This window comes from Drosophila grimshawi, unplaced genomic scaffold, assembly GCF_018153295.1.
Source record: "Drosophila grimshawi isolate 15287-2541.00 unplaced genomic scaffold, ASM1815329v1 contig_1367, whole genome shotgun sequence".
NCBI lineage: Eukaryota > Metazoa > Arthropoda > Insecta > Diptera > Drosophilidae > Drosophila > Drosophila grimshawi.
The window spans coordinates 7,733,678-7,749,903 of NW_025062889.1; the positions used below are offsets into that span (position 1 = coordinate 7,733,678).

The window sequence follows — 16,226 nt, forward strand, 5'->3', positions numbered from 1 at the left end:
TATTTGCTTTTCGGCTATTGTCAGGGGAAATATAAGCAAAAACTAAAAACAAACATCAGGAGGTGTTAATTTTGATTGTAAGTGAATTTCGATGGTGTCTGTGTGTGTCTATGTTTTGGTTCAGTGAACTTTTGTGGCGGGGGCAGATTGGCAGATTGTCTCAACGATGATGCAATGAACAAGCCTGCAAAACAATGGTCCCGAAAATCATAATGAATAATGCCTGTTGTTGATGTGCGCTCGTTATGCGAAATTAAAAAGCAATCAGGCGTCAAATGGGAGAAGACAATGCCGAATGGCGAATGCCAAATATCATTATCATCGCATCACAAATCCATCATAGCATTGACAATTGATTGCTATCAGTGAGGCGTGGCTGTGGCCTCAATGTAAAGAGTTAACAGCAGGTGCCACTTTGGTGTCTTGTCCAACTGAACGACGGACAGACTGACAGTCGGACTGCCTGACTGACTTTTTGTGTGTGTGTGAAAGGCTTAATACGATCTGAGCCTTGTTGGGGGATTGCGTACGGGCCATGCAATAAATAACGGCGCCTGTCTCCAGCCAACAGCCAGCAACAACACTGGCAACAAGCAACCAGATACAACAATCATGTTGTGGGTGATTACATAAACTAGACAACTAAGACAACTTCATTTACTGGCCAGCAGTGTTGGTTTGAAAGCAATTTGCTGTTTTCCTATATAAAGATTAATATTTACCCCAAAAAAAAAAACATAATTAGGCAACGCTAGTGTCAAATACTTTTGAATTAATTAGTTACTATGGGAATTACTTAGTAAACAATTGAAATTTCAAGCAAACGTGTACAAATAAATCGCTTTGTGATTTATTAATTGCACTCTCGCATAGACAGACTAGCAAGACACTTTTCCAGATTACAACTTGTTGCGCTTTAAAAATTACATAACACTCGTTTCGTCGACTGCCCAAAGAACTCCGCACTCCAACAATCCCCCAAATAAATAAATAAATGAGAGCGAAATAAATTTAGCAAAGAAACAAAAACAAAAATAAATAAATGTACAAAAATAAAAAACCAAGGCACACGCCCAAAACGCCTTGTCTGGTTTTCTAGCCAGCCGAATAGTTAGCTTTTCTTGCAATTGCTGCATGTGTTGCATGTGTTGTTGTAGTTTTGGTTGTTGTTGGTGCTGCTGAAAAGGCGGAACACATGCATATGTACGAGTTGTTTGTCTCCTTAAAACATAAAAATTTAATCGAAATACGTTCCGCCCATTTGACAGTTGTCAATTACACACTCCACAAAACAAAACAAAAAAAAAAACAATATATATATATAATATACATTCAAGCTGCGCTAATACTAAGAATATACCTATATTCCATGCACAGCAGGCAGGTTCAGTTCATGAATAAATAATTGACAGTATTTATATTACTTAGAATGAATAAGTAATTTATTGATGCAATAATGCTTTGATATATAAGCCTAATAATTCATAATTAATTTAGAATTTCACATAATACCTCTATTGTGAATTATGTATTTTTTTGCATATCAATAAAGTTCAAATATCTAATTTCAATTATTTAAATACTTAGCACAAAAGTAATAAATAAATACTCTTTTAAGAGACTATACTTTATAAATAAATGAGCACTTCAAGTATGCGATAATAAATGCATGAATTTTGTGAACATTTTCAATTATAATATTATATTTTTCTCTCGCCCTACACATTCACCTGACTGCAATCGATGTCAGCTTTCAAGTTGAATGTCGAACTCGAAAAATGTATCTTGTACATTTATCATACGCAACGTTATCTGATAAAAAAAAATGCATGTAAGTGTCGCAATTGCAAGCATCTCTTATGTTTTTATATGCCCAGGTGCGGTTGAGGCAAATATGCAATTGGAATCGATTAGGCGAAACGCACTTTGCAAATTTTGCAATTCAATAGAGACGCCATTGAAGTTAGCTCCATGTCGTAGTCAAAGTTGTTGTTGTTGTCAGCTGCCATGTCATCAATGGCAATTTGCAGCCATTGCTGCGTTGCTTGCAATTTGTTTATGGCACAAAAATGGTTTTGTTGTTAACGTTGTTGGCATTTGGCAGACGTTTTATTGTAGGACATTGAACTTTGTCGTTTCCTTTTGGCATTTACTGAGCGCCGCACAGTCAGGTTCTTTAGCACAGATGCATATTTCCATTCGACTTTTAGTTAATGCATCAATCTCTTAAATGTATATATATAAATATATAGATATATTAAGTTTAACCATTATGCCTGACTCAACAAAGAGCCACAACTTAAATTCCAGTCACATTTTCGTCTTAGCCCGCTGTGAGCAGAGAGTTCGTGTTTTAGGCACATTAACAACATACAGTTGTTAAAGTGACTGCTGTAATTTATATTTAATATTTTAATTATAGCCTAGCATTGCAATGGCTGAGCGTGGCAAGATTTAATTAGCCCAACTCACCAATGTTGTCGAGTGGGTGCCCACACTTCTTGCCACCGGCATTTGCTCAACGTTTAGTTTGATGAATTAAAAGTTTCAATTGGCACAAATAAAACTATTGCTAAACAGATTGCTTTCAATTGGCTAACCTTTATCAAGGTCGAGTTCTTATGCATTTTATTTTATTATTTTTTAGCTAATTATTGCAATTACAGACCAACAACAACAACAACAGCTAAAAGTAATAAAACTACTAAACGCCCAAGAAACATTCTTATCTAGATCGAAATGATTTGCATAAATTATTCAGCTATGCAAATTGAAGCTAATTTTTATGACCACTTCGCCGCCAGGTTTGCCAACTCATTCATTTGATGTTGATATATATTTTCAATAGATGTATATTAAACAAATGTACTAAATTATGAAAATTGCGTACTTGTGCGCTCGTGTCGCCTATAAGACAGTGTAATATATACATTTTATAGTTATGACAGAAGAAAAAAGAGTAGAACATTGACAAGATGTTTGAGATTTGTACATTTGCAGTAATAGGATCTGTGCGAAAAGAACGAAATATTACAACTTCTTATTCATAAATAAAGACACTTTCAATGGAAATATATTTATCAACACAATGAAATTTTTTACTGTTTACTTTCTCAAAATTTCCCACACACAATTGATTGATTGCCTTAACATGAAATATTTCAATTTTCCCCATTTTATTTTAAACCATTTCAACTCTTTCTTACAGGAGGGCAGCATTGGTCACGATATGGTCATTAAGCCATTGCCACATGAGCTCAGTCCCAACAAGGAGCAGGCCCAGCATATTGTCTACAAACGTGAAGCAGCCGCCACAGATGATCAATTGAGTGATTTTGGTAGGTATTCCATAAAATGCCGTCCCAAAACGTTTACATCTTGATATATGGCCCCCAATGTTGCTCGTATTGCATAAGCATCAAATTTATTATTCTTTGCCTTGGCCTGACATTGATCCTCCGCACTGCGGCATTCTTCGTTTGTGCCGCTCGAATCGGCAGCTTCATCTGCGCAAGTTATTAAATGGGCACATTGAACTAGAAACCATATCTAAGCTCTAGCAAACAACTGTTGCTCCGAGTGTCTTCGAGAGATCGACGTGTACATGATTAGCATTTCCTGTTCGCGTTTGCGGCACTTGAGCCATGAGTTCAATTTGCAGCTTGAACTCTCGATGTCGTCGTTGACGTGATTGTTTGTCCTTCGCCGGATGCATTTACCTTTGCGGTGGCGCCAAAATACCACAGCTTTAATTTGCGATGCACTATAAAAACGCTTATTTTATGGATGGTATTACGAGGAAAACCATTTCGCAACAATGCTTTTTGGGGCTGCCAGTTAATGAGCCAAAAATTATATAAAATACAGTTAAATGTGCAGCTACCTGACTTGGCTGGGCCATAATGAAACGATTGCATTTCATGTTCGATGTGATTCATTAGCCTCTTCGCCTTCCCTCTCCCCTCTTTGCAGCCTTCATGGAGCCGGACGATCTGCTCGCCAGCGAGAAACTTGAACGTCTACAGCGTCGTCAGCAGCGTCGACGTCGGCGCAGCAGCGGCACTAGCCCCGACTTTGAAGATCTCAACGATGAGGATGAGGGCGCCCTGGACGGTACCGAAGCGGAACCACAAACCTCCGAGTCCCGCATCCGACCCAGACGCCAAACTCCATACGTCATCTATCCCGAGGTCTTGGTAATTGTCGACTACGATGGCTATCGTCTCCATGGCGGCGACAACTTGCAGGTGTGTACTCCAAAATCTAAATGAAGCTGTCACGCAATATTTATCCAGACAGTTGGGATTGCCAAAAACCGCATACACTCCCAGCCAAATACTGGAGATTGCGTAAAAGTTGTTTTTGACAATCAAATCTGATAGAACGGAACGTGACATACAAAAAACAATCTGTACAAGAACAAGAAATGGAATTTAGCTCGAATAACTGGGAGCACCCCTAGGAAATGATGTGAATTTGACTGTAGAAGAATTTAAGATCAATTTTTAAAAGAGACTCATATATTTCTAAACGTTAAATGCTTGTCTCATTAGCTTAGCGACTCGAGTTAAAAAATTCTTTTGTTATACTTGCTCTCAAATTTATCATTTTAATTCTTATGACAAATTGTCTGCATTAACTCTTTGGTCGCAGTCAACTCTGTTGTTTATTTAACTACAGTTCTTAGACAGTTCCGACACACCTTCTCAGTATGCACATCACTCACAGCTGAAGATTTATGACGCTGCCTGATCTGGGTGCGATCTGCATGTCTTAAGTCTTAAGCGGCTTGGATGAAAGTTGAAAAATGCGACAGCTGCAGCTGATGAATGTGCCTAGACCTAGACACCGACTAAATCAGATCAAATGATTAAATTGTGGACGTGCACAAATAGACATGAAATACGCTCAAAAATAACTTTGCTTCTTTACAGGTCAAACGCTACTTTATCTCGTTTTGGAACGGTGTCGATTTACGTTACCGCCTGCTCAAGGGACCCAGAATACGCATTAGCATTGCTGGCATTATAATCTCTCGGGTGAGTACATATCAAATCCTTACACAATTCTTAGCTATAAGCGGCAGCTTAGCTTTTACTTGACTAATTGAGTAATTCATTTGAGCGCTCAACTTTGACCCCCAGCCAAAGGGGGGCATTTGGCAAATTGGAACAGATGCCGGCCGCAGGCAAGCAAAAACAAATTTATCACGATTTACTTACCAATCGTTCAACAATAAAAGAGAGCAACATAGAGAGACAGACAGAGAGTGAGGGAGAGAGAGAGATAGAGGGGGAGAGATAGCAAAGAAAAAAACCTACAACAACCACATCAAACATGCAACGCATGCGCTTCGAATTCGTAACGCTAGAAAAAATGTGAACAATCAATTTGGCTATTTGCTTGGGCCATAAACAAAGCCAAGCTACAAATTTTAACAAGTTTTTTTTCGGTAGAAGCCAAATACTCGTGCAAGCAAAAAATCAACGTTGCTAAATGTCTAAGGAATTAGCAAATTTGGCGCACGCGAACAAAAGACTCAAGCAACGAACTTGCCGAGCTGTTAAATCCAAATAGAAATGTCTCTGATTTTAGTGCTCCGAAGAACAAAACACTTTTAACGAGCCAAATCCAAGTGTTGGTTAGTGTTGAGCTGACGCAAAAGAAGTCTTGTCGTCATATACACTCAAAAGCAAAATATATATATAAGATTGTGGTCTAAAGTTTGGAATAAATTATGTGCAGCAATGAATATTAAAAACAAATTAGGTAAATTCGAGAGAGGGTTTAATAATAATTTAATGATTAATTATTAATTTAATTAATTAATTTAATAATTTAGGGAATTGGTTTTTTGAGTACGTTAGTATATCCATAGATCCTTCAGACTGTCAAGCAGCTTCTTGAGCTGCACTGCTGCCGTGAATGCATTTATTGCGTAACGGGACCATAAAACACTTTGACAACATTATTACATAGCCCGCTTGACTTTCTCACACAAGTCAGCGTCGTCAGTTCAGGAAGCCATTTTTTGTAGCCACAGCAACACGCGAGAGTAAGAGAAGAGTCTGACTCAAACTGTCGACCCATTGATATACACACACAGATAGGCAGACACCGTGGCACACACATGTGTGTGGAAAGTGGTAAATTGGCGCAGTTTTTTTATTTTGCGGCTTGCACCTGCAACAAAGCACAGCCAAGCGAGTTGCAGCTGAAGTTGCATGATGCCCACACGATAAAGTCGACAGTTTACCCTAAGTACGTCAATTGGTTTGTGCCTCACGCGAAACATACACACACAAAAAATATATTTTAAATTGCATAAATAATGCAGCAGCAAACTGTTGTTGTTGTTGTTGTTGTTATTGTAGCTGCGGCTGCGTTGGTTTGAAGTTATATAATTTAATGGGCCGCGTCGTCAGCAGCTCAGATTGCGGCTCAGATCTTTGCCCAATTTCATGCAGCAACTTCCTCTTCTATGTCGGCTCACAGAAGTATATGTATGGGTATATATGTATCTGAATCTGCGTCTTGCAGTATCTGTAGATACACCGGCTACATCCGTCGCTAAATGTCGACCACATTTTGGTTTTTTTCGCTCGCTAATTAATGTTGAAATTTATTTCGCTGGCCATAAACTACAAATCCAAATGTGAATTTATGACACCAAAATTGTAACTTGCTCGACTTCGATTCGAATTGCACGTCGAAGTCGCAGTCGAACTCGAAATCGTGGCCAAGTAGTAATTACTCAGAATTTGTAAAAAGGGGCTACAAATTTATGCGATATTGCATATCCGATAAACCGATGAAGTCTGTTTGCCAATATGCCATAGCTTAATGCAACTGAAAACAAAGTCACGCATTTAACATTGGGTGGGATGCGGAGGGGCAGCTATTATGGCAAGTCATAATAATTTGTTTGACATATTAAGTATAACAGGCGATAAATGTTTAATATGCAAATCATCATTCGATGATTTTAACTTTCTGAGTTGGAAGTAATTTTTCTGCTCTACTAATCCTGTGCTGATAATCATTTTTATAGAATGATTAATCAACTTGTCAGCCAGTTGCATTTCTCTCATATCGGCTGTGGGCAATCAAAACAAGTCATCGCTTCAGATTTGTAAAGCCAACACCAACAAGTCACAAACTCAAATGCGACAGAGATAATTAAATGAAGGCGCGTGGGCAGCTGACGTTGTTCACAGGGGCTGCTACCGTTGAACTTTTATCTGTGACATTTAATTAACATTTTAATTAATTGCGGGCAACTTTCCGTTAGAATTGAGTTACACCCGAACGCCCAGACCAGCCATCCCCCCCACTCCTCGTTCCCCCTTGATCACTCCACTCCACATGGGGCTGCATATCGCTTTACGACAGCCAACAGCCGACAGCTGTACAAGTGTCGAACGTTGCGCTTGCGCCACAAACATTTTTCAACGGCAACGTTGCGTATACGCAATTTATTATGTGCGTGTCGCTAGCGCATATTAATGTGTATGTATGTGTGTGTGAGTGTGCGTGTGTGTGTATTTAATATGCTAGCAAATTGTAATTGGAGAGTTGTGTGTACTAACTGGCCGACACTCGATTAGAATTTCAGTTTAGCCATAAATTGAAGTTTGATGCATTATTAAGTTGGCAACTTGAAACTAGGTTGAAATAGTCGCCAAAGCGACTATTTTAGCGCCAACTTATTGTTGGTTGTCTCCGTCTCTTACTCTCTCGCTATCTTTCTCTCTCTCTCTCTCTCTCTCTCTCTCTCTCTCTCTCTCTCTCTCTCTCTCTCTCTCTCTCTCTCTCTCTGAGCAGAGGAGGGTGGGGTCTAATTTGCAGTCTTGGAGCACACCAAACACCTTTAGATTTATTTCAACAGCCTTGCAGTTACGCGCTTTACTAGTCGTGCAGTTTTTCAATATTTATTATTATTTTCAGTTTTTTTTTTTCTGCTGTTCTTTGAACGTTTTGTTGTCATTTAACTTTGAGCGCATGAAACGATTAATTGCGCAAACTTAAGCAACATAAACATTTTGCACTACGCCTGCGTTAAGTAATTCTGCTGGTTATTTGTCAGCAACTGATTAATTTATGTGAATAGTTACTCAATAGAATACAGTAGAACAAAAAACAAATGGCTATTCAGACAGTAAGTCTACAACTCCTTTGTGCATTGGGGTCAAGTTGTGTGGCTTTTGAAAAAGGCCTTCAACAAACTGTGGCAATAAAGCAAACTAAAAGAAAGTCCAATATTTGATTAGTGCTTAATTTTAGAATTTATTATTTATTGTGAGTGCATGACTGACTTATATCGAGACCATTTTTTGTTGCTGCCAATCAACAATCTCCACTCAACGTTATCGGCATGGATTTATCAATTGCCACGGAAATGCTAAGTAATGCACATTTGCCACACCCTGATCAGATCTAGACCCCAAAATAAGACAAACACACATGCACAAACATACGTACATGCATCAAAGAATTACATTTTGAGCCTCATATTTGCAAATGTCATAACAAATTCCTGGCTAACGAAGTTTCGAATTCAAGTAGCTGCCAGACCTCGACCAGGTGTTGGTCCCAGGTCTATTTATATATATTAGTATATATATATATATATGTCACGAGAGTCGCAACGGGAAAGCCACAAAGCTTATCGCCATTGCCTGAAATACATAAATTGCAATAAGGCAAACGACAAAAGGAAAAGTATATATCCCCGAAGGCTTGACCTAAAGGCTAAAATGCCACACAACAAATAATCTAAAACCAACATGCTCCGTGGGTGGTGTCCACAAGTGCACTGCGACAAATACATGACCAGGAATTTAAAAAAAAAGTTTAATTCATATGAATTATTCCCTAACGGAATTCAAATATATCGTAGAATACAAAAAATAAAAAAACTACAGCTCGAACTAGCAAAAAAACATATTTAAATTATAAAAGCAGGTCACTAAGCAATCAAAAATATATCTTTAATTAAAAATTATTTGAAAAAAAAATTCGAAAATGATATCAAAGTTTTCCTACAAAAGTATAGCCACCGCCTGTCTTTCACATCCATTCCCCAAAAACACACACAAAACAAAACCGACAGACTGTGTGGGCGCAGTCGCTCGAGCGGCTATACAAAAGTCAAAACATATGTCACTGCAGTGGGAAGTAGGAATTGGAGTTTTTGTTTGAGTTGAAGCTAAAGCTGAAGCTGAAGCTGAAGCTGTAGCTGGAATTGGAATTGGAGCTGCCTCTGGGTTTGAGACTGGAGAGTCTGAGTCTTGGGTGGGTGGGTTTTTCGTTGAAATGCCGCCAGTTGCATAGTTTTGGTGCGCATTTCGTAATGATAGAAATTTAAGCAACTGTGGCGGCCGCAGTTTGACAGTTGCCACGATTTATGCGCCCTGTAAATTAAATTAATATATTAAGTCCATGCGACGCAAGAGACTTTACATTTAATTACGCACAAAAGCCATTGCAACATTTTCTGAGACAGCCAAAAAAAAAAAAATACAAATAAAAATAAAATAAAATAAAACAAAAATACAAATAAAAATATATAAAAACAAAACTACATCCATTTTTGGGAAAGGCAAACCGGTCTCCCAGTTGCCAGCCTGGCTACATTTTAGGTACTGCTCGTATCTGGTACACATGCAAAGAGCTATTAATGTGGAGGCACCCAAAAACTAAAAACAAAAAATACAAATAGAAATAAATAAAATGAAAATCATTTGCCACGGCTCGTATGTGTAATATTTCTAATGGAAACTGGCACACACAAATTAGATTACTTGACAAATTACTCTCGCCTAATGGAGTGCAATATTCGTGCCGGCTATTTGAAGTATCTTGCAGATGCAAAATGCTACCGACTACATTTGCATTGTGTAACTGCCAACTCAAGTCACATTCAGGGCTCTTCAAACGCTCAAGTGACCAGTAGCTTTTGTCTGCAACTCTCCGTTGGTGGTCCGCAGGCGCAGACGTGACTTTTCCTCAAGTTACGTTTTCCCATGTTCCCATGAACTTTTGACAAGTTTGATTTAAGTAAAACAAATGTGCTACACAGCGGCAAAAATAAATGTGTCACGCTTTGATTTGTTAACAGACCAGCTGTTCTGCGAAAGTATATGGTTTTTTGTTATTGATTGATGTATGTGTAATATCAAGTGCTTAGTTTGTTTGTGAAAGATAGTTTAGTAAAAAAAATGTTGAGGTGCATAATTCTTCTTCATCACATACATAACTAGCCAACTTTAAATTACATGATACACATTCCTAAAGTTCTTGTATGGCATTAAAACTCAAACCGAAACTGAAACTGCTTGCATTCGACAGCAATGTAAGCCCAAACTTTATAAGCCATGTCTGAAGCGTTGAACTCAGTCAAACTCAAACAAAATTGTTGGTTATTGGATGCAATGCATTAGCTGCCCTCGTAAATGCAAACTGAAGTGATCCTCACAGTCGAGAGGCCTTCAATGATGCAGCAGCCACTTCAATTTGGAATAACCAACCTTAATCAGCGTCTGTATCAGCTGCAATATTATAAATTATCTGATCTGATTTATCAAACGATATACTTCCCAGCGGCAACATTTGACGCACATCGCCTTTCCCAAATGCTGTGCGCCAAGGTCGCCGCCGGAACATTTAAAATTCTTGATCGTTTTTTAGTCGAAAAATTACCAAATATTTTCGAGTTTGAGTTGGGAGACGTGCGCGCACTAACAATTGATCAATATGTCGAATTGTCAATTTATTTAGTGTGTGCCACGAGTCGGCACAAAGTGCGAATTACTCTACATCGAAGACGAAGCCGAAGCCCAAGTAGAACAAGAAAAAACCAAAAAAAAAATAATAACAACAAAAAATACCATTGAGTGCCACTTGGCGGAATTTAAATGTGTGAACTGTGATTGATATTCACTGACAACAATTACGCAAAATTGTCATTGCACCGTGGACCAAAAATTTAAATTTGCTTGGTTTCCTCATTCCTGAAATAGCTATAAACACAATTCATATGTGTATAAATCTGTCTTATTTTGACTGCAGGTTCATAAACGTCGATAATGCAGGTATTATAAACAATCTTAAGATCTATATATTCTATCCCCTTTGTGAGTGAGTGGTGGCATATATCAAATAGCTTTGGCGCGACACTCGACGACCGAAGCGCAGTCACATTATAGCTGAGTATCTTATAGATACATTTGTTGCTTCAATTGCAAATCAAACTCGCTGGCTGCTAGAAATCCATATCCATATCTTTGACACTTAGCTTGCTTTTATCACCTGCACTTTGGGGCCTGTCGAACAGGTTCTACTGTTTATATGTGTACTTAGATTATGGCAAGGTATTAACATATTGATTAGCCTAGGGCCTGACATGATTGACAATTGTGTTATAATAATTTATGTAGCTGTCAATTCAAACAAAAACACAAACACACACACCAAGAAATACCGCCCCTTAGTCACGATAATTGTTGTTGTTGTTGCATGAGCAGCACAAAACAGCTGAAAGTTGCCTGGGGGAGAAGCAGCTGTTGCAGCCACAAATTATATAACGCACAATTGCAACTAGTTTTTGTAAGAGAGTTTGCACACGACTTTGACTTTGCACCGTCCGCACTTGCAACACGCGACACCATTTCCCATTTTCATTTTCATTTTCATTTGTGGCATCGTCGCCTCTTTTTATCGGATCTGTCTCATGCAGCCGGCATGAGGCACGTTTTTCACGTTCACTTGTTTCCGTTTCGCTTACGAATTCCGCCATACTCCATTTAAATGAGGCACCCCCTCTCAACACCCTCGCCCATCACTGCAACTGTGCTGCTGCCTACGCCAAAAGTGTTGGACAGTTTTAGCCTTTCTGTGGGCCATAAATTTGGTGATTTGCCATTTGTTTGTTTGTCTGATGTCAAATACTAAGCCATATTGCATAAGAAGCTCAAATACGTCTCGCCTAATGGGCGATAGTTTTCATTAAAGGCTAAAGACCTCCAGGGAACCCTAAACATTTATTTGTTATTTGCTTATCTGTTTGCCAATTTCAAATGCTAAAGTTGGCAGATTAACGGCTAATGGTTGATATGAGGTAAGACGAGGTGTGGTATTTAACGGAGTGGTATGAAAAGTGGAATGTGAGAAGTAAGCCAAATTAATTACTTTGATTTCTGATCATTTTCCAAACATTAACTAAAAACTATTTAATAATAATAATGGATATATTCATAACTAGTTTTAATCTTTCTCACAAATGTTGATTGGTCTTTCCTTTCTTGCAGGGTCGCGATGCCACGCCCTATCTGGAACGTAATCGTGTTGGCCGTGATGCCATTGATTCCGCTGCCGCACTGACGGACATGGGCAAGTATCTGTTCCGGGAGCGTCGTCTGCCCGTCTACGATATTGCCGTGGCGATCACAAAGTGAGTAGTGGCTGTGAATGGGCACAGCCTGTTATGGTGTATTCTTGTGTATTCTTGCAGATTCGATCAGCAGCAGCAATGTTTTGTTTAGCAGCCACCAACTGAAAGGGCTTCCCTAGTCACTCCTACACTCTACTCTTTATACTCTATACTCTATATTTCATCTATCTAAAATTCATATATATAATGTCGTCTACTTATGCGCAGGTATGATATGTGTCGCAGGCGTAAAGGCGGCCGTTGCACCAAAGGCACAGCGGGTAAAAGAATCAACCAAATTCTAAATACAATTATTATGAATTACCAAAGACCACACACATGCCAACCTACCAACCAACCAACCAACAAACACACACTCTCACACACAATTACACGCGTACAAATGTCATATTGGTTTTTAACATCTCAGAGCTGTTAGTTACAAAAGTTTCGACTAGTTTGTTGCTACATTCTCGTAATTTGCACTAGAAAAAACACTTAACCAAGTTACCTAAAAACTGCGTGTGGGTCTTAAAAATACACACATTTGCATAAACACACACACACACACACAAACACACACACAAACACACAGATACGCACACACATCGACATCTTAGTAAAAGATACAAATTCGAGTTAAATTCGAGGCGTTACTTCATCTAATTTGAGGAGCGGGTTGCTCACAAGCCATTTAAACCGGTTGAGTATTTTACAAAAAACATATCGTTTGCCTTTTTGGTTGCTGCATTTGGGTAGCTGATTTTATATGCATAAGTTAACCATTTTTTTTCTGTGTTATGACATTGGTAGTTGTTTTAAACACATATTTTGGTCTAGATATTGTTATAATTTTAACGCCTTATTTTTAAAGAAAGATAGACAATTAACATTAACTTAACACGTAGTCAAAAGTATTTATAGTAGTAGTAGTTAAAGTCTAGTTTTAATTATTCTTCTTTAGTTCAAAAATCATAATTTATAACTAGTCTTAACTTAATATTTTTATGAAAATAGCATTATATTTTTGCTGTCTTTAATTTTTTTATTTTACACCTATCCTATTTATGATTTACATTTTTTTTTTTGCGTACTCTCGAGTTTTTTTATTAGGCAACTCTTTTTTATTGTCTTCTTCTGACCCGACCAAATATCGAATTGGCTCATAAACTTTTTGCTGTGCTGCTCCAACTATAAGTTTTTGCTTCTCTATTGTGGGCACGCCCCAAAAAAAAAAAAAAAAAAGACTATCAATTTAATTTATGTACATACTGGTCCTACATATGTAAGAAATCGAATCCGTACTCAAATCTACGCATTTTGAACCATTTTCGCCCGCAGACTTGATATGTGCCGTCGCACCTCCGCATTTGGTGAATGTAATCGCGGTACCGCAGGTAAAAAACTAAAACACTTAACAACAACAACAACTACAACTACAATTTGTTCGCTGACAATGTACAGATAAATGCGAAAATAAAAAAAAAAATAACATTAAAGGCGGCAACCGCCGAAACAAACTTAAAGCGTCGCTCCATCATCTAAAATCAAGCCAATTTAATTGAATTTCATGCACGTCTCTTTGTCTCCTTTTTTCTCTCTCTCTCTCTCTCTCTCTCTCTGTTTGTGTCTCTGCATTTTGTATTCTCTACTTACTCTATTCAATGTGTTTTTTTTTTGTGGCGTGAACTTAATTTATATGTTTTGTGTCGCACGCATTTTGTACAGCAAAAGAAAATGGATTGATCAACAACTCCATCAGGAGCAACAGGAATCTGTTCACATGTGCCTCACAAACTCTACTCTGCAAAGCTGCTCAAACTGTACAATGATATTTTACTATATTTCTTGATGTTTATATATATATATATATATATATATTTGTATATATTTATATATGTTTTCTGCGCATTTCTCGCTCATCTTTTGCTTACGATGATTATCTTTCTGTTCTTGAATGATATATATTTGTAATCCTCTTCTGACCACTGTGCTATATGCATGTCCACAAGGCACAAATCATTTGCTGACTTTAAATTGACCTTATAAATGTGTATATATATATTTTATCATAAATTTTCAGATTTTTACAGAAAGTACTGAACAACCTTTCTATATTATCTTTATTAAAATACAATAACTATTTAAGGCTTAATTAAATATATTTCTTAAGAAATCAAATATGAGCTTTAATATGGTTTCTACAGCTAGTTTTGCTTTGGCACTAAAACTACAATTGTAACTAAGATTTAACTTAAGTATTAACACTTAACTGAACTAACTGGTGATTTGTATTGACACACATCTTCATACATATACAATACATACCACAGAAGTGGCGCACACACCTCGAGCATTGACAAACACACATATGCATATTACAAAGGCAGTTATTATATAAAAAGATAAACGTCGTTTAGGCCACATCGAAATTTGAAAGTAAAAACAAATTGCAAAAAAAAAAAGGCGAGCGTCGGCTTTTATTTTTTGTATTTAATAACTGCGTCGACAAGTAGCGACTACTACTAGTTAAAATTGACTAGTTAAAATTGACTACTACTAGTCAACTTCCTGCTGGCTGACCAAAGCTAATTGCCTAATTTTCATTTCTGTTTTCGCCAAAACGTATCTTGGCCCACAGGCTTTGCCTATGTTGGTGGCGCCTGCGTGGTTAACAAGCGTCTGGAGAAGGTGAATAGCGTTGCCATTATCGAAGACACCGGCGGCTTCAGTGGCATCATCGTGGCTGCCCACGAAGTGGGACACTTGTAAGTAGTTACCTTTCTTTTTTACTATTTTTCAAATGTTTTTTTCTATTACTTAACTTAAAAATCCCACAATTATTAACCAAATAAAAAATAAACTATATGTATGAGATCTGCATACAAACTCATTATCATCTCTCAAACGGAACTGCTGATGGATTTTTTCTTTTTCGTTACTTGGAATGTTTTTTTCTACACCACTTCCACTCTATTTAACGCCGAAGTCCAAAAGACATATAAAAAAATACTATTAATTTCCGGTGCTTAGCAAAAACTGGAGTTGAACAAAAAAAAAAAAACTTGTTTGCATTTCCGTTTGACATCATTCGCTGTGCAATTAATCAATTAACATTTTATTGATATATTCACGCAACTCAATCAAGTCCAACTCTCAACTCTACCCTTTCCTCTCTCTCTCTCCCCCCTCACGTCTGCTTGAAGATTGGGAGCCGTGCACGACGGCTCGCCACCGCCCAGCTATCTGGGTGGACCTGGAGCTCAACGCTGCCGCTGGGAGGATGGCTACATAATGTCCGACTTGCGTCACACGGAGCGCGGCTTTCGTTGGTCCGCTTGTACTGTGCAGAGCTTCCATCATTTCCTCAAGTGAGTCCACAAGCAATCAGTAAAGCCCCTGGTTACAGTTGAACTAACCTCGACTAACCTCATTTAAAGTGGAGACACTGCGACCTGCCTGCACAATGCACCACATGAGGATAGCGCCTTGGGCAGATCCTTGCCGGGCACTCTGCTCTCCCTGGATGCGCAGTGCCGGCGAGATCGGGGCACTTATGCCTGCTTCAAAGACGAACGCGTCTGTGCCCAGCTCTTCTGCTTCGATGCACAGACGGGCTACTGTGTCGCCTACAGACCGGCAGCGGAGGGATCCGCCTGCGGTAATGGTTATGTAAGTATGGACAGCTCTATTTCTGTTTTATTTATTACACCAAAATCAAAGAAACGTTGATAAATCTATCGCAAGTTGTCAGTTATTCAACAGTTCTCATTTAAATGTTGTACCCTCTTAAACA

The 16,226-nt window shown here is 38.2% G+C and overlaps 1 protein-coding gene across 4 annotated transcripts in view; it reads left to right on the forward strand.

The window, feature by feature from the left end:
• The window catches only part of LOC6560826 (A disintegrin and metalloproteinase with thrombospondin motifs 8), a 51,047-nt gene that overhangs the window by 30,971 nt on the left and 3,850 nt on the right, over nt 1-16,226 (forward strand). For 2 of the 4 annotated variants that reach the window (XM_032734926.2, XM_032734929.2), the window contains 8 exons: nt 3,209-3,338; nt 3,973-4,247; nt 4,935-5,039; nt 12,309-12,451; nt 13,772-13,827; nt 15,072-15,198; nt 15,637-15,801; nt 15,871-16,102. In XM_032734926.2, coding sequence (XP_032590817.1) covers nt 3,209-3,338; nt 3,973-4,247; nt 4,935-5,039; nt 12,309-12,451; nt 13,772-13,827; nt 15,072-15,198; nt 15,637-15,801; nt 15,871-16,102 — 1,233 coding nt within the window. Of the gene's footprint in view, nt 1-3,208; nt 3,339-3,972; nt 4,248-4,934; nt 5,040-12,308; nt 12,452-12,658; nt 12,712-13,771; nt 13,828-15,071; nt 15,199-15,636; nt 15,802-15,870; nt 16,103-16,226 lie in introns of all 4 variants that reach the window. The other 2 variants (XM_032734927.2, XM_032734928.2) reach the window with 1 other exon arrangement.